This window comes from Dipodomys ordii, unplaced genomic scaffold (genome assembly GCF_000151885.1).
Source record: "Dipodomys ordii isolate 6190 unplaced genomic scaffold, Dord_2.0 Scaffold2, whole genome shotgun sequence".
Lineage (NCBI taxonomy): Eukaryota > Metazoa > Chordata > Mammalia > Rodentia > Heteromyidae > Dipodomys > Dipodomys ordii.
Genome location: NW_012267218.1, coordinates 28,933,760 through 28,951,662, shown reverse-complemented (window position 1 = coordinate 28,951,662; position 17,903 = coordinate 28,933,760). Strand labels below are relative to the sequence as shown.

At 46.0% G+C, this 17,903-nt stretch overlaps 1 protein-coding gene across 1 annotated transcript; it reads right to left on the bottom strand.

Moving 5' to 3' along the window:
- Positions 1 to 1,302: 1,302 nt before the first annotated feature.
- Plek2 (pleckstrin 2) lies at positions 1,303 to 17,892 on the bottom strand. The gene is made up of 9 exons (XM_013013993.1): positions 17,816 to 17,892; positions 9,573 to 9,737; positions 8,381 to 8,562; positions 7,696 to 7,787; positions 7,222 to 7,409; positions 6,894 to 6,995; positions 5,002 to 5,085; positions 2,684 to 2,762; positions 1,303 to 1,854 (listed from the first exon to the last, which is right to left on the bottom strand). The coding sequence occupies exons 1-9, from the start codon at positions 17,855 to 17,857 to the stop codon at positions 1,727 to 1,729; spliced, it is 1,062 nt and encodes a 353-aa protein (XP_012869447.1). The 5' UTR covers positions 17,858 to 17,892; the 3' UTR covers positions 1,303 to 1,726.
- Positions 17,893 to 17,903: the final 11 nt, after the last annotated feature.

Below are 17,903 nucleotides of genomic sequence, written 5' to 3'. Positions count from 1 at the left end.
TTTAATTCAGATAAGCACCTGTCGGGATTCAAAAGCCAATAAAAGTAATTCCAGAGGCATTAGGGCTTGATAAAATGCCAGACAGAAAGTAGTGCTTTGAAGTTCTCTTAAAACATTAGGAATAGAGAAACATTAGCTTTGAATTTCTGATCACTCAGGGTCAGAAATTAGACATTGAGAGGAGAGAGCTCAATTAAGAGAACAAAGCTTTGCCTAAGTACTTTGAAAGGATCCACTCCCTTTAAATGTAGCTATATATTTTATCTATTCATTAAAGTCCAAGCACTTGTACTTGGCAAGAAGACTGGCTATAATGGCTTGTGCCAGATGACTGTATAAACTTGAAAACAATAAAAATGTTTTTTAAAAACATTCTATGGTAGACTTTTCACTAGATTAACCTCCCAATCAAGGAAATGCCTTGGTGCTATTTATTTCAGTTTTAATATTCATTATAAAACCAGAATTTTATGCTTCTATTTAACTCGGGATTTGCATGTCTGCTTTTTTTTTTTTTTTTTTTTTTGGTTGTGGGGCTTGAACTCTGCCTGGGCGCTGTCCCTCAGCTCTTAGCTCAAAGTGAGCGCTCAATCGCTTGAGTCACAACATCACTTCCAGTTTTCTAGTGGTTAATAGGAGATAAGAGTTTCATGGATTTTCCTGTCTAGGCTGACTTTGAACCATGATCCTCAGATCTCAGCCTCCTGAGTAGCTAGGATTACTGGCCTGAGCCACAGGTGCCCGGCCATGTTTGCCTGTTAAGAAAAATCTCATGGGAAACTTTTTTCAATTGTACTGGCCCTAAGGCTTGAACCCAGGGTCTGCTCTTGGCTAGTACTCTACCCCTCGAACCACAGCTCCACTTCCAGCTTGTTTAGTAAAGAGCCTCACAGACTTCCTGGGCTGGCTTTGAACTCCAATCCTTAGACCTCAGTAGCTAGGGTTACAAGCATAAGCTACCAGTGCCCAACTGCTTGAGGTTTTATTTGGCTTTGTATGTCAAGTTTCTCTAGGTGAATCCATGACTTCCTTTCCACATCTCATAGTACTTATGCAAGCTTATTTTCTAAAACAAAACAATGTCCTCTCTTCAAAGTTTTGCCAGCAGCCCAACTTTTAAGATGAGATGTCTTGGTGACAGATTACCTGAAATATTTCTGTAGCCAGCTTGCATACTACACAGAGCTATAGGGATTTGGGAAATGTTTGAAAACTTCAGACTTTGTACAGCCAGTTATAACAGCCAGAAATGTTGATGCTTATTCATTCCAAAGGAGATAGGAGTTGTCGGTATAATTTAAGAGACAGCTGCCTTGACACTATTTTTATTTAATATTACAGCTTGGCTAGTGTTAGTGTTCCAACAAAGTAATGCCTAAGGACACAACTGTCCTGGTGGGCAAGAATCAAGATGCAACACCTAATGGCTGTTTCAGCTTTCCAGGTTGATAATGGGTAGATGGGGAAGGAAATAGCACCACCGCAGCTTGTCATCTGAGCAACATCTTGAGCAGTCTCCAAAACAATGCAAATGTACAGTGTTAACATCTTTTCCATTGTTAGAAATCAAACCCAGCACCTCAGGCCTGTTAGGCCCTCCACCACTGAGCCACATCCCCAGTCCTGAATCACAGTCAACAACATGCATTCTCCAGGAAATCCCTGTCTGCATTCTGTTGTAGGAGGGAGTTGGGAGGACTCCTGGTCCTACTTAGTTTCTTCCTTGTCAGGTTAGCTTTTTGATAGCTTCAATCCACTCTGCTCGTTCAGCCTTGCTACTGGCCTGGATGTAATAGTGTGTATCATCCTTAGTAATCACTTTGAAGAGATTTCCTTGGACATTTCCTTTAACCCCTATGCAGAAAAATAAAAGTGATTAAATATCTACTTTCGGCTGGAAGCAGCTGAAACTAGACAAAAACAATGAAGTGCTCTGCTTCTTACATACAAATTGGGTAGAGTCTGGCATCTCACCAGAGATAATGCCTTCCTCTTCTCCCTCCCCAGCAATTTAAGGCTTCCACATTGCTGGACAGGACAGCCTCTTAACTTACCTTGAGCTAGTCACAAACTTAACAGTTGTAGTCGAAGAGTGATATGTTCAAAGTAAGCATTTTGTGTTTGGTTTCAAATTATTTGACACCAATTTCCACATCCCTAAGATGGGGAAGAATACTGTCTTCCTACCACCGCTGATGATTGTGAAATTAGTATGATAACACATGAAAGTGTTAGTTCATGTTAAAGCACTATGTAAGTCTTAACTGCTAAGTGGAAGCTTATGGGCCACCTGTGTAGAAATGATGGGGAAACAAGGCTTACTCAGTTACATTCTTTAAGCATAACCTTCTTAGAGGTTGGTTTTTGAGGCTTCTGGGGTTTGAACTTAGGCATGATAGGCCATTTGGGAGCTTCTTTGGGGTCAGGGTCATATTCTGTAACCCAAGATGGCTTCAGACTCACCTCAGGTGCTGGTATTATAGGCATACCTAGCTATTTAGTTGTATTCTCAAAACACTTAGAATGCTTCATATGCTCTTTCCTCTATTTCTGAAAATGGCTTCAAAACTCCCACCATTCATGTCTCACAGAGGGAAGCCCTACTTGGCTCCCAAAGCTCTGTCTCTCCTTACAGAAGGAAAGCCACCTAGATCTTCAAGCCAGGGCCAAAGTTGCACCTTACCAGTTGGAACACCATTATCTTCCAGAGCTGACACAAGTGAACCACGAAGAGAAAACCCACCGACTGGCCTGTTCTCTTCCTGCAGAGGGAAAGAGACCTAATTAGGGATTTTGTGAACACACACAGAGAAGAGCCATACCCTCTCATAACCATCTTGTCAGGCCTGCTACACAAATCACTTCAGGTCACTTGTAAGAGAGAGATGAGGCTGAATGCCAGCATCATGTGATCAAATCATAATACCAATGAGGAGGTTTGAGCCCCTTTGTTTCAAAGCCAGTAGCAACAGTGCCAACCCCAGGTCTGCTTTGCATTCCTGGAACTGAATTCCAACAGTCAGACTGAGCACACTACCAAGAGAAGCATGCTTTTTTGCTTAATCCTTAGGTGCCTTTTACTACCAATCAGAAAAAAAATAATAATGTGCTAGCTGGACACAGGTAGCTCACACTTAACCATCCTAGCTACTCAGGAGGCTGAGATCTGAGGATCACAGTTCAAAGCCAGCCCAGTCAGGAAAGTCCGTGAGACTCATCTCCAATAAACCATTAGAAAACTGGAAGTGGTACTATGGCTCAAGTGGTAGAGCACTTGCCTTGAACTGAAGAGCTGAGGAACAGCGCCCCATCCCAGAGTTCAAGCCCCACAACCAACCAAAAAAAAAAGTGCTTATAGTACTCATTTCTGAAAAACAGATATTGCTGAACATTGAAACTGCAAGACACAAAGCTGTGATTTATGATATCTGGATGATTCCAAGCAATTTTACATATAAGGTGTCTCAGGCCTCAGAGTTCCTTCAATTAATCATTAGTTTTATCCTGAGACATGAGCAAAGCAAGAAAGAGAGCACAAAAAACAAAGCAGTTAACAGTATCAGAAATGCCTCTTAGATGCCCAGGGAGGGCAAGTTCAGAAGAAGAACAGATATACTACTACACTAGAGGGAGGGGGGCACCCTCAGAAAGGAGACAAAAGTTGGCTTTAAATGACATCCTCTCAGCCTGACAGGGTCTCAGGGGGCCTTAGCAAGCTCTTGGCTTTGATTAGAAGTTCCTAACTGAAGACTTAGGGACAAGGGCACTGCCATCTATTCACTGTCTCATGGCCAGTCCCGCCCCTGCTGGCTTTAACACAATCCTCAGATCTCAGCCTCCTGACTAGCTAGGATTGCTCCAATTAACTAGCAAACATCCAGAAGTGGAGCTGTGGCTCAAGAGGTAGTATGCCAGCGTTGAGCAAAAAAAGGCTAAGGGACAGCACCTGGGCCCTGAGTACAAGCCCTAGTACTGGTACCAAAAAAAATAATAAGTGACTTCTGGATTAAATATTATATAATAGGGCTGGGAAGGTTGCTCAGTGGTAGAGCGCTTGCCTTGCATGCATGAGGCCCTGGGTTCGATTCCTCAGCACCACATAAGCAAAAAGAAAAAAGCCGGAAGTGGCGCTTTGGCTCAAGTGGTAGAGCGCTAGCCTTGAGCTGAAGAGCTGAGGGACAGTGCCCAGGCCCAGAGTTCAGGCCCCAAGACCGGACCCAAAAAAAAATTATATAATAAACAGAAACTTCAAGCCAGGCACCAGTGGCTCGCGCCTGTAATCCTAGCTATTCAGAAGGCAAGGTCTCAAAGCCAGCCCAGGCAGGGAAGTCCATGAGACTCTTATCTCCAATTAACCACCAGAAAACCAGAAGTGGCGCTGTAGCTCAAGTGATAGAGTGCTCCCTTTGAGCTGAAGAGCTCAGGGACAGTGCCCATGCCCAGAGTTCAAGCCAAACAACCAACAATGAAAGAAGAGAGAGAGAGAGAAAGAGAGAGAGAGAGAGAGAGAGAAAGGAAGGAAGGAAGGGAAGAAAGAAAGAAAAGGAAGAAAGAAAGGAAAGGAATAAAGGAAAAGGAAGAAAGGAAGGAAGGAAGGAGAGAAAAGGGAAGGAAAAGGAAAAAAAAAAAGAAACTTCACAGTGAAAGGTAAGAACAGAAATTGAGGGAGGCATAATCCATCGGATCCTTGGACAGAAAATGAAGGGAGTCTGAGAAGTACCACTTCTGAGTCTCATCATCAGCCTCCACAAAGCAGGCTTTGTGGAAGGTGAAAGATGCTTTTCCTCTGATGTGAAGACCCTTGCCCACAGGAAATGGGGAAGGGCACACAAGAATCCACTCACTGAGCAGGCAACCCTGTGACAGGAGAAAAGAGGATCTTGCCTGTGGGAGGAAAGACAGTGCCTGGGAGACATGAATCGGGAAGTAAGCATGGCCCAGCCTGCTCTGCTGGAAGGGGTCTGGGAGCTGCGCAGCCCCAGGGCAGTGCACAGTACTCACTTTGGAAGGGTCATAATAATGCAGGAAAGCGGGGTCCTTCCTCAGAACAAAGCGACGTACCTTCCAGTTTTTAATTTTGTGCCCCTGAAACAAAGAAATGGTTCAAACTAACTAGTGATAGTTCTACATTATTTTTTTTGCTTGCTTCTACACATCTACCTGTTGCCAAATCCCAACAATCCAGCAGGTCCCAATGCAACTACATTCTAAAGACAGTCTGCAGGAAAGGCAAGGATTTCAGTGACATGTCCTGGCCTTTGCCTGACAGGATCCCCTTGCTTAGTGATGCAAAAACACTCTCACAGGGTTCGAGGTGTGGCTCAGGTGGTAGAGCATCAGCCAATGAGCAAAAGCAAGCATCATATAGAAGTTCTGAGTCCTGGTCTCAGACAAGAGGGGGAAAAAATACATTTGAGCCGGGCGCCAGTGGCTCACACCTGTAATCCTAGCTACTCAGGAGGCTAAGATCTGAGGATTACCGTTCAAAGCCATCCTGGGCAGGAAAATCCATGAGACTTTTTTTTTTTGGGCTGGGGGGTCTGGTCTTGGGGCCTGAACTCTGGGCCTGGGCACTGTCCCTCAGCTCTTCAGCTCAAGGCTAGCGCTCTACCACTTGAGCCAAAGCGCCACTTCCGGCTTTTTTCTTTTTGCTTATGTGGTGCTGAGGAATCAAACCCAGGGCCTCATGCATGCAAGGCAAGTGCTCTACCACTGAGCCACCTTCCCAGCCCCTCCATGAGACTCTTATCTCCAATAAGCCACTAGAAAACCTGAAGTGGCGCTGTGGCTCAAGTGGTAGAGAGCTGAAGAGCGCAGGGACAACGTCCAAGCCCAAAGTTCAAGCCCCATGACCGACCAAAAAAAAAAAAATACATTTGGTTAACAAAGCTAAGGAGAGTTAGCGCCAGAAGAAATGCGGTTCATTACTCTGAAATCACTTGGGGCATTAAGAAAGAGAGGGATGGGACTGGAGCAATGGCTCAGAAGTAAAGCACTGGCTTAGCATGTGCAAGGCTCTGGGTTTAATCCCCAAATGAAAAAAATTTTTTAAAAAAAAGAAGCAGGTGTCAACTGGACTGAAAGCTTATGGGTCCATCTGAACCCAATGCACCAACCCTGTAAGGGTCAACTTAGCCCAAAAACAAACCTACGGTGCATCTTTATTTGTGTGTGTTACATGTGTATGCACATACACAGTAAAATGGTTACAGCATTCTAAACCAGAAAAGGAAATGATTAGCTTTAATGTATGATATAATCTAAAATGCATAAGATATTGATGTATATGTGTGTGAGAGAGAGAAAGGAGACTGACTTCTTTTTTGCCTCAAATCATATCCCAGGGGGGAGGGGGGAGGCTGGGAAGGGATGTGAAGGGTAAACCAAAGGAGGAGGCTGCAATGCTTGGTAAGAAATGTACGCATTATCCTGCCCATGTAATTGTAACCCCTCTGTACAGTATGTTCACAAATAAAAAAAAATCATATCCCAAAACTTCCTTAGCTCGTTCTCTCTCCACACCCTTTCCTGCTCCACATTGCCTCCCTCAGCAAGGACCTTGTCAGGTCCAGAAGAAAGACACAGTAGATACGCAGCTATATGGATGGTAAAGAATCTTAGAGCAGAGAAGAAGCAGGTAACAACATGTGAATCCAGCAGTTATGCAGAAGTCACTTTTCTATGTGATAATTACATGTGTGTTAGTCTTTCTAGAGCAACCTTTGTGTCTAGTATGGGGGTGGGGGGGAGGAGCGAACACACACATCTCTGACCCAATTCCTGTGGATTCTGCTGGCAAAGAGTGTTCTCAGTCCCTGTCTCCCCTCTGGGTTCATTCCCACCTCCCATAAATGTGCCCACTGTCCATCTTCTCCTCCCAAAGGCAGCCATACCTGTTTGGCTAGATAACCTTGTTTGATCACTGTACCACTTAACTCCATGGTGCTGAGACTAATTTCTTCCTTGGGGCTTATCTTCTTTTTATAGCTCTCAGCCTAGAGGGAAAGGAGAGGACTTGTCACCAAAGATACCCAGGCCAAGGGTATGGGGACTGTGAGGGAAAGTGGAATTCTTCAATATAGAACCCCCTTGCTCCCTTGGGGTAAAGCTGTGCCCTACACCCTTGGCCCCTCCCCACCACAGTGTACACTCCCTCCCATTCTCCTCTTCCTGTTTCCTTCCCTGTGTCCCAGTAGCAAGAAGGGCCCATCCCTAACTTACAAAAGTATACAAGGCCGTGGAGTCATCCAGGAACTGCTCGGCTAGATCCCCGGAGCGGATGGCTCCCATGCTCCGGACTCCCACAGGCCTGAGGAAATTCTCCTCCATGAGCACTGAAGCCAGAGTCACAGCCTCCAAACGGCTTGCTGCAAAGCTGTTGGAGATGAGCCAATCCACCAGGGAGGAGCCTGTGCCAGGGCAAGGGAAACACCTGTCAGACAGAGGCTGCAAGCCCAGTCAACACCTTACAGGGCTTGGTCAATGACTTTATTGACCGAAAGTTCCTGGAAAGCCTCAGACCTCTCTATAGCAGCTACACAGAGCCACAGCTATACCCACATGTGGCCATGTCAAGCCAACCTATTGCTCGTCAGGCAACCCTGGTCTCAATCTGGGCTGGTCAGACTCTTGGCTGATGCCTCGATCTCATCTCCATCACCAGGCCCCAAATCTCCCTGGGACAGTTAGGCTCACCCAGAAAGGTCTTCTTGTAGGTGCTTCCCTGCTCCATGTTGGGACTTGGCCGGATTCCACTGCTGCTGTCATGCATCTTGTCCACAATACGACTATATGGAAGGAATGTGAAAGAGAGGAGACCCTTATCACACTGACAACTACAAGTGAGAAACTGATTCCTTAACACTCAGTCTGGTTCCTTATGGGCTGTTGTGTGCAGTCTGAACTCCTCCAGAGGCTTCTCCACATCCCACAGCTCTGGAAATCCACCCTTCCCTGCACCTTCCTCACCTGCCTGCAGCTTAGCAGTGGACTCAGAGCCAAAGCAAGTATTCTACCAAGATTATACTATAGTGCTGCATGCGGAATTTTATGAGCTCAGGAATGAACTCACTCCACATGTCTGATAAGTGTAATTATAGGGCTGCCTGGAGCTGAGGCGGGTGGGGAGGGAGGGGTGTGAGGTTCCACGATGGAAATTCCTCTCACTACAATCTCACCTCCACCTGCCTGGTTTTCCTTCTCTATGGCACAATTGCTGCCACTGGCAGATCTTGTCTCATTTTTACTTATATATGCAGCATACAAGACCCATGAGATGAGCCCTTGTTTCTTCCTGCAATGCCTCTGCTAAGCACAGCATACACAGTAGGCTGCACTGAGGCCAGGCTGGGCGAAGGGGCCAGGCAGGCCAGGCACTCACTGCAGGCTGATGTGAGGGGGCAGCTTGAAGGAGTTTTTCAGGATGTGGAGTTGCTGCACCTTCCCCGGCTGCCCTGCATGGATCGCCCCTGTGATCTCAAAGGCCCAGGCGTCCCTCTCCTCTCGAGAACAGGCCTCCAGGAAGTACTCCGTGGAAGTCCGGGTCTTCAGCTTAATAAGGAGCTGTGGAAAGAGATAGCCGATCAGAATAGCACCATGAAGCAGAGCAGGAAAGAGACTATTGGCAGGAGAAATGATACAGTCACAGTTGATCCAAGCCATATACACCAAGCCCCTTGCCAACAATGGATCCTTACAGATTCATTTGGAAATCATCCAGTGACTGGATATATGTGGTCTCCTAAGAAAGACTTTCTCTCTTTTTTTTAATTCTTGTGCCAGTACTGGATTTGAACTCATGATCTTGACCCTGTCCCTTAGCTTTTCCACTCAAGGCTTGTGCTCTACCACTTGGGCCATAATATACCTTTTAGCTTTTTGCTGATTAAGAGATTTAAACTAATTAATTGGTCAATAGATAGGAGTGTCATGGACTTTCCTGCCTGGGCTGGCTTTGAACTTCAATCCTCAAATCTCAGCTTCCTGAGTAGCTAGGATGACAGGCTTGAGCCACCAGTACCCAGCAGTTATGAAGTTGTTGTTGTTTTTAGTAACAGACCAAAACTTTCATGATCGGGCTGGGAAGTTGACTCAGTGGTAGAGCGCTTGCCTTGCATGCCTGAGGCCCTGGGTTCGATTCCTCAGCACCACATAGGCAAAAAAGAAAAGAGCCGGAAGTGGCACTGTGGCTCAAGTGGTAGAGTGCTAGCCTTGAGCTGAAGAGCTGAGGGACAGCGCCCAGGCCCAGAGTTCAGGCCCCAAGACCAGATCAAAAAACAAAAACAAAAAACAAAACTTTCATGATATCCTCATCAGATCATGTGAGATATTCAGGCCCAATCATTTTATCTCATTTTTTAGATGACAAATGGAAGCTAAGAGAGGTTTAACAACGTGCCCAAAGTCACAAACATGGTTTGTGGCAGAGCCAGGATTTGAATGTAAATCATTCAATTATATCTCTGAGCTCTTTCCATGGCCCAACTTCCCCGAAGAGACCAAAGAGGGGTGGGGGGCGGGATCCAGGAGGAGCAGCTTGGACAGAAAGTTAGACAGCAGAGTCAATCACTTACTGGTCGGTTTTCATACTCCAGGCAGGGGCAGGTGATAGTGCAGCCATCCAGAAGGATCCGGCCCTTGGGGGTTGTCATTCTCCGACCACCCTCAAGCTTGTAATAGAGCAATGTGTTCTGCCGAAGGATGAACCACCGTGCCTTCCAGTTGTGGACAATGTGACCCTATGGACAGACAGGAAAGAAAGCAAGAGGAGAGGTGGTTGAGGGGAGAAAATTACGAGCAGGGAGAGGAATCCTGTTTCTCAAGCAACCAGACTCTACAGAGACACAGCTGTCCAACAGTACTTTAATCTGAATCTGGCTCTCTCTTAGTCATCTCTTTTGAGATGTAACCAAAACCTCTGGCATTAACCTTCTACTTCCTATTGGACTTGTTTTATTTGATTTTTCTCCCATTATAAATGTGTGTGTGTGTGTGTGTGTGTGTGTGTGTGTGTGTGTGTGTGTGTGTGTGTAGAGCTAGGGATTGAACTCAGGGCCTCTCATATATTAACCACTTTACCTCTGAGATACACCTGTAACTTCTTGTCATAAGTCTTAAACTGCAACATATAAGGAAGAGAATAATCAATCCCTATAATCTGCTACTAGGAGACAGCCATCATCACTAATATTTGGTATTTTCTTCTTGTATTTTTTCCATTTGCCTTTACTTTATGATTTTTTTAATTAGGACAATATTACATATATCTATATTTTTTAGCTTTGTGTTCTCATGCTGAGCACTGTCTCACAGAATTAAGTTTCTTAAAATATATTCTTCAGTCATCACTATGTGAATGTATAATTTACTTTCCACTTTTCTTTTCTTTTTTTTTTTTTTGCCAGTCATGGGGCCTGAACTCTGGGCCTGGGCGCTGTCCCTCAGCTCTTCAGCCCAAGGTGAGCCCTCTACCACTTGAGCCACTACTTGAGCACTACGTCCAGCTTTTTCTGCTTATGTGGTGCTGAAGAATCGAACCCAGGGCCTCATGAATGCAAGGCAAGCTACCACTGAGCTGCATTCCCAGCCCCTATTTACCACTTTTCTGTTGTATATATTTTAATCTGTACCTGTGCTTTATTTTCACGTTGAAATATAATTCTTGGAGAAATTGTTACTAGTCAAAATATGTGAGCTATCTGTAAAGTTGATCTATGACTGTATTGCAGTACTAAGGGCCTTCATAGTCTTACCTAATCAACAGTGGCAAGTATTGGAAGGTAGTTTGGGGGGATTCCCAAGTGAATCATGAAGCAAACATTCAAGATAGTTGGGTATGGGCAGAGAGCTTCTTTCTAGAACAGACCAGTGGATGGAGGAAAGTTTATGGAGTGATCAGAAAGGAATGAGCTTGGCACACACTCAGAAAAAACCTTCTTAGGTGCTGGTGGCTCAGGTCTGTAATGCTAGCTGGTGACTCAGGTCTGTAATGTTAGCTACTCAGGAGGCTGAGATTCAGAGGATCATGGTGTAAAGTCAGTCCAGGCCAAAAAAAAAAAAGTCTAATAAACTTCATCTCCAAAATAACTAGCAAAAAAAGCCAGCTGGAGGTATGACTCAAATGGTATAATGTCAGTCAACCGAGCAAACAAGCCAAGCAAGCTTGAGGCTCCAAATTTAAATTCCAGTACAAGAAAGAAGGCAAGAAAGAAAAAGAAAAAAAAGAAGGGAGGGAGGGAGGAAGGAAAGAAGGAGGGAAGGAAGGAAGGAGAGAGGAAGGGAGGGAAGAAAGGGAAGAAGGAAGGAAGAAAGAAAACAAAAGAAAAGCACTTTGGCATATTTTCCACTTTAGGATACGGTTTTAATCCTAAGAGATGTACTTTACCCACATCAAAGCCTTCCCCTAATTCACTCATTTCCATCCCTTCTCACAGGTGCAGTGCTGTGACCATTCCATGCCTGGCCTATACTGTGAGGGGTTAGAGAATCAGTTGTGGAAGGACCAGTCTGTACCAGAGCTGTGTGTGCACACTACTGTGCTTGGTTGGGTACTGATCTGAACCCAAGCAGAATTTACTATGGCAACCAAACAAAGCTTGTAACAAAGTCAATCTGACTAGAGCATGCTCTCTTAGCTTTCTTCCTGAAGGAGAATCTAGATGTAGCCTGAGGTTGACAATTTTACCTGATACATGCACACAAGTTTAAAGAAGCAAAAAAGATTTGGATCTGACTCTCTACAGCTACCCATAGAATCTAGGCCCAAGTCCCCATTTCCTACAAGCACCCTACTTGAGGAGGTTTGGGAACATTGGCATGGCTGGTCTGGGGTGTCTGGGTGCTTAAGAATTCAAGGCGGACTGGGCACTGGTGGCTCACGCCTGTGATCCTAGCTACTCTGGAGGCTGAGATACAAGGATTGCAATTTGACGCCAGACTGAGCAGGAAAGTCTGAGACTCTTCAGAAAGCTGAAGTGGCATTATGGCTCAAAGTGGTAGAGTACTAGCCTTGAGCATAAAAGGTCAGGGACGGCACCCAGGCCCTTAGTTCAAGTCCCAGAACCAACATTCATACACACACACACACACACACACACACACACACTCACACACACTCACACAGATTTAAGGCAGTCGATTGCTGGCATACAAAGCTGTAGCTGGTGGAGGGAGAGAATAATACATCCTGAGTCGATGGAATGAACTGTGTGCCCCTTTACATTGATCTGCTGAAGCTGTAACCCCAATAAACTCAGCATATGACTGTATTTGAAAATAGGGACTTTGAAGCCGGACGCCAGTGGCTTACGCCTGTAATCCTCGCTACTCAGGCGGCTGAGATCTGAGGATCACAGTTCAAAGCCAGCCTGGGCAAGAAAGTCAGTTAGACTATTATCTCCAATACATCACTAGAAAACCAGAAGTGGCGCCGTGGCTCAAGCGGTAGAGCATTCGCGTTGAGCTGAAGAGCTGAGGGACAGCGCCCAGGCCCAGAGTTCAAGTCCCATGACCACCAAAAAAAAAAAAAAGGAAGAAAGAAAATAGGGACTTTGAAGAGTTAGTTAAGTTAAAATAGAGCCAAAGTCCAATCTGGACTGCTGCTCTTGTAAGGAAGAGGAGTTTGGGCCCAGAGAAACACCACTAGGGATGTGTTCAGACCCAGAAAAGACTGCAAACACAGGCACGAAGCCATCAGCAACTGAGAGGAAAATCCTCAGGAGGAATCAAACCTCTCTAAACCTTGATCTGAGCCATCTGAGTTCCAGCCTCTGGAACACAAAGAAACTGACTTCTGATGTATAAAAGAAAGGAAGCTGCTCCATCTCACTCTGGTGGCCCTGGCACCCTAATGCAATAGGGAGAAGAGGAAGGGAGTTGAGGTATAGGGGGAGAGAATCTAACCAACAGATGGCGAGCATAAATACAGCATAGCGGTGGTGTTCTCTCTTGGACAAAATGTTATACTTTTAGGAATCCCTTGCACTTAGGGAGACAAGAGATGACCAAGCTTCTGCTAATCATAAGCATAGAGCACTGCTACTCTATGGCGAATTAGAAACTTTGGTGAGGACAGCAGTAGAGGTACAGTTTCTTCTGACAGCCAAGCCATGAAATGAGTAAGGACAGTATCCAACATCTTCTGATAGGAATGATGCTGGCTTCAGAGCCACTGGGCATTTCTATGGGACCACCTCCTCCCCAGCTTTGTTAACACTGCAGCTTGATTGTCTAGCTGCACCCAGATTTCTGGCTTGTTTAATATCCTCAGTGAAATCTCCATGGTTCACTCACCAGAGCAGAACGGGTAATGAGCAAGTAGTGAAGGCTGACAGCAAAGGAGAGAAGTTTGAGAAGAAAGGTTGATGACAGCCGGACCCCGGTCACTCACGCCTGTAATCCCAGCTACTCAGGAGGCTGAAATCTGAGCGGCGTGGTTCAAAGCCAGCCCAGGCAGGAAAGTCCATGAGCTCTTATCTCCAAAAAACCACTAGAAAATCAGAAGCGGCGCTGTGGCTCAAGCGGTAGAGTGCTCGCCTTGAGCTGAAGAGCGCCAAGGACAGCGCCCAAGCCCAGAGTTCAAGCCCCACAACTGACAAAAGAAAAAAAAAAAGGTTAATGACGGATGATTTGATATGTCTGAATCAAATTCAAAAGAGCTGATGACACTCATAAATGTATTCAACTCCCTTGACCTGATAATTCTGTATCTGTGCTAAGTACACAAGCTAGACTATGGAAAAGGTGAGAGTTTCTTTTTGTGCCAGTGTTGGGGCTTGAACTCAGGGCCTGGGCACTGTCCTTTAGCTTTTGCATCAAGGCTGGTGCTCTACCACTCGAGCCACAAGCTCCATTTCTGGATTTTTTGGTAGTTAATTGGGGATAAGAGTTTTATGGACTTTTCTGCCTGGGCTGTCTTCAAGCCACGATCCTCAGCTCTCAGCCTCCTACGTAGCTATTTTAAAGATGAGGAAATAGAGACCAAGAAGGCCTTACCCAAGATTTAAAAAAGAAAGAGATGGCATTGATTATGGGATGAACTTTAAATTCCCTCAAATCCTAATCTAGCTGGGCTCTGGTGGCTCATACCTATAATCCTAGCTACTCAGGAGGCTGAGATCTGAGGATCATGGTTCAAAGCCAACCCTGGCAGGAAAGTCTGTGAGACTCTATCTCCAAATAGCCACTCAGAAAACCAGAAGTGGTGCTGTGGCTCAAGTGGTAGAGCGCTAGCCTTGAGCTGAAGGGCTGAGGGACAGCACCCAGACCCAGAGTTCAAGCCCTATGAACGACAAGAAAAAAAAGTCTTAACCTACCTGTGAATGTGACACTTAGAAATAAGATCTTTGCAGATGTAATCAAATTAAGATGAAGTCACATAGAGTTGGGCACTAATGCAATATGACTGGTAGCCTTAGAGAAGAGGAAAATTTTAGACGCTGAGAAATACATGGGAAGATGACAATCATGTGCTCATATAACAACGGATCTATAAGCCAAAGAATCCCCAGATTGTCAGCAAGCACCAGAAGCTAGCCAGGTAAAACCTCTCCTGACCAGTCTCAGAAGTGCTGAACAAGGCCTTGCCCACACCTGGCCTTTGGAACTTCCAGCCTTCAGAACCCCTTCTGTGTATTTTCTATTATGTTTTTTTCTTTTACTCATATCTTGTATCTTTTTACTGTTTAGATTCTAGTACTATAAGCCCTTTTACTATATGCATAACCGCCATCTAACTAATCATGTGCTTATTTGAAGGGTCATGTTTGTATTTCCAGGTTTATAAATAGCATTCTGTTCATCAAGCTTGTACAGTACTTCTGAAGGTAGACACCTACCAGTGCAATTCTCAGGGCAAAGCATCATTTTGCTCTGAACTATGAGGCCAGCAGCTGTCTTCCCAAGCAGAGCAGTCCAACCCAGTCCAGCCCACTGCCCTGGGCTTCCTGCCCTTTCCTTCCCAGAGAGCCAAACCCATTGAGCTTCCTGCCTTTTGCTTGGAGCTGGTTTCTTTCTTGTCAGGACCAGATTAAGAGCCAAATCCTTCATGCCTCTGCCTGCCTGACTCCAGCATGGCCCCTTGATAACTGTTCTGTTCCCTGGCTTCCAGCTCAGGCCTGTCCTACCTCTAGGCTATAAACTCTCCAAACCTTCCGACTCCTGCTATTACAGCCCTGAAACCTCTCCCATGGACAGGACTTCTGTTCCTTCTGGGAGTAAAGGAGATACAGAGCAGTGATAGCTGGATCAGCAGATAGTGACCACAGCCAGGGTGTTGGGGCTAGCCTCCCGCACTGGGCGGGATTGGGTCTGGCTTCCATTTGCCTCTGGGTCAGGCTTTAAATCCCTTTGGGTTTGTCTCATTGAGGGGGAGGGTTTCAGCCTAGCCCTGTTTTTTCCATAAGCTTTAGGACAGACCTGCTGACTTGCCTCACTTGTCTGCATCCTGGATCCCCTAACTAGATCATGCAGAAGAACATGCCCATCCTCCCTGCCTGTCCACATTTTGGCCCTGCACCCATTAGCCCTCTAACTGTCATGCAAATATCTCCTGGGGTGCAGGAGGAGACCCACACACCCCCATCTGAAGGGTTTGCTCTCTAGTCAACTCCACTCTTCCATAGACCCCTAACCAGAGTCCAGCAACCAACAATAAACCAAAATTCACACCATCACCCTACAAGCGACAAGACAGTGAGAAGCGGCAGAAGTTCCTCACCTGTTGTCACTCTGAGGTGCAGCCCCCGCCACAGACCCCCCAAGGGACCCTTCCAGTTCACTCAGGAGAACACAGAGTGGGCTTGCTATTGTGGACAGGCTTATATCCACTCTGAACCTTGATCTGGCCTCAGCTTCTTACCCTCCTTGCTTATAGCTTCGTGCAAACTACACCTATCCTCCTAATCAAATACGGAGCAACATAAAGCAAACATGGTATATGAACATGCCTTGAACCTTTTCGGCTGATGAAGCTGAGAAGACCACCAGGTGAGGCAGTGAGTGAGAGGGATGGTCTCTTTGTCCCTTGTTATCTCTCAAAGGTATAAAGTCAGAAAAGTCAAAAGTTTCAGGCCCAAATTTATCAAAGTTCAAGTTTGAGTTAATATCAAAGTTAAAGTTATTTTTCTGGGTGCTAGAAATCAGACCCTGGATCTCAATGCATGCTGAGCAAGCCTCCACCACAGAGCTACAGCCCTAAAAATAATTTTTAAAGTATCTGACTTCCTCTTTCAGCTGCTCTTTCAATCATTGTCTACTTCAATCCCAGATAACCTGGGTTTTTTGTTTGTTCGTTTGTTCTGTCTGTTGTGGGGCTTAAACTCGGCCTGGGTGCTGTCCCTCAGCTCGTCAGCTCAAAGCAAGTGCTCTACCACTTGAGCCACAGCACCACTTCTGGTTTTCTGGTAGTTAATTGGAGAGAAGAATCTCACAGACTTTCCTGCCTGGGCTAGCTTTGAACCATGATCCTCAGATGTCAGCCTCCTGAGTAGCTGGGATTACAGGCATGAACCACTGGCACCCGGCTAGACATTCTGTTTTTGATTGGACCCTTGCTTTTGGTGGGCAACGTGAGGTGATGGGGAAAGACTGAAGAGTTCTCATGCCATGTCACACTAGCTCTGGACACGCTGCCGCATCTGTCTAACCCTCTAACTCCTGTCTAATTTCTTCATCTGTAGCAATACCCATTGTACATGGTACTTGGTAGCTAGGAAGAGTCAGAGGAGGTTGTGGCAGAGGCAGCCTGAGGGGCTTTGATATTGGCTCCACCACTGACTTTCTCCATAACCCAGAGCAAGTCATTTAACCTTTCCCAGTTTTCCAGCTTTCGTTTGCCTTTTGGCAAAAGGGCTTTTGGGATGTTTATTCAAGACAATGTGCAAGACTGTCTAAAAAAAACAACAGCAAGCCAGGACCCGGTGGCTCATACCTGTAATCCAGGCTACTCAGGAGGCTGAGATCTAAAGATTGCAGTTCAAAGTCAACCCAGGCAGGAAAGTCCATGAGACTCTTATCTGGAATCACCAGAAAACTGGAAGTGGTGCTGTGGCTCAAGTGGTAGAGTGAGCTGAAGTGCTCAGGGACAGTGCCCAGGCCCAGAGTTCAAGCCCCATGATGGACAAAAAGAAAAGATACAACAGTATTTCTCCTTCCTCCCATATGGTAAACTATAGGACACAGGCTCCTTGCTTTAATCCAATGTATGTAAATAGTATACAACTCATAATTTCTTTTTTATTTTTGTTTTTAAGTTGACATACTATTTGTACCTATCAATACATGTACTTTTCAATACACGTATACAATGTGTAATGATCAGATCAGGATAACAGATAGATCTGCCACCTCAAAAGTCTCTAATGCTATTTTAAAATATACACCAAATGGTTAGCAGCCATAGTTATCCCAATGAGTTAAACCAAACACTAGAAGTTTTCTTTCTTTCCAACTGCACTTCTGTACCTGTTCACCTCCTCCCTGCCTCTCAGTCATGGTATTCGTGTGTGTGTTCGTGTGTGTGTGTGTGTGTGTGTGAGTGTGTGTGTGTGTACTGGGGTCTGTCTGTCTGTCTGTCTGTCTGTCTGTGGGGATGGGGGGGTGCACCACAAAGTTCACAGACCACGCTAGAAATCTCTCCCTGGCCGGTGCTGGTCCCCCTCCCTCGCGCACCCCCGAATCTGCCTTGGTGCCAGCATCGACGTGCCACCCTGTGGTCCCCGCGGGCACACAGCCCGACAGACGGACCCCCCCCCCCGCAGCACCCGAGCTGGGCGCGCGGTGCCCTCCCGCAGGTGGGGCGACGCTCGGGGACACTCACCCGCTTCACGAGGAAGCCCTCCTTCAGCACGCCGTCCTCCATGGCCCACGCCAGGCGCGCCGCCGCGATTCCAGGGCGCCCAGGAAGC

Excerpts from the sequence above, each read along its gene's own strand:
- Plek2 (XM_013013993.1), bottom strand. The coding sequence starts at position 17,857 with ATGGAGGACGGCGTGCTGAAGGAGGGCTTCCTCGTGAAGCGG. Across the intron at positions 9,738-17,815 it reads AGGGCTTCCTCGTGAAGCGG|GGTCACATTGTCCACAACTG; the intron begins GTGAGTGTCCCC and ends GTCTGTCCATAG. Across the intron at positions 8,563-9,572 it reads TGGAGTATGAAAACCGACCA|CTCCTTATTAAGCTGAAGAC; the intron begins GTAAGTGATTGA and ends CTCTTTCCACAG.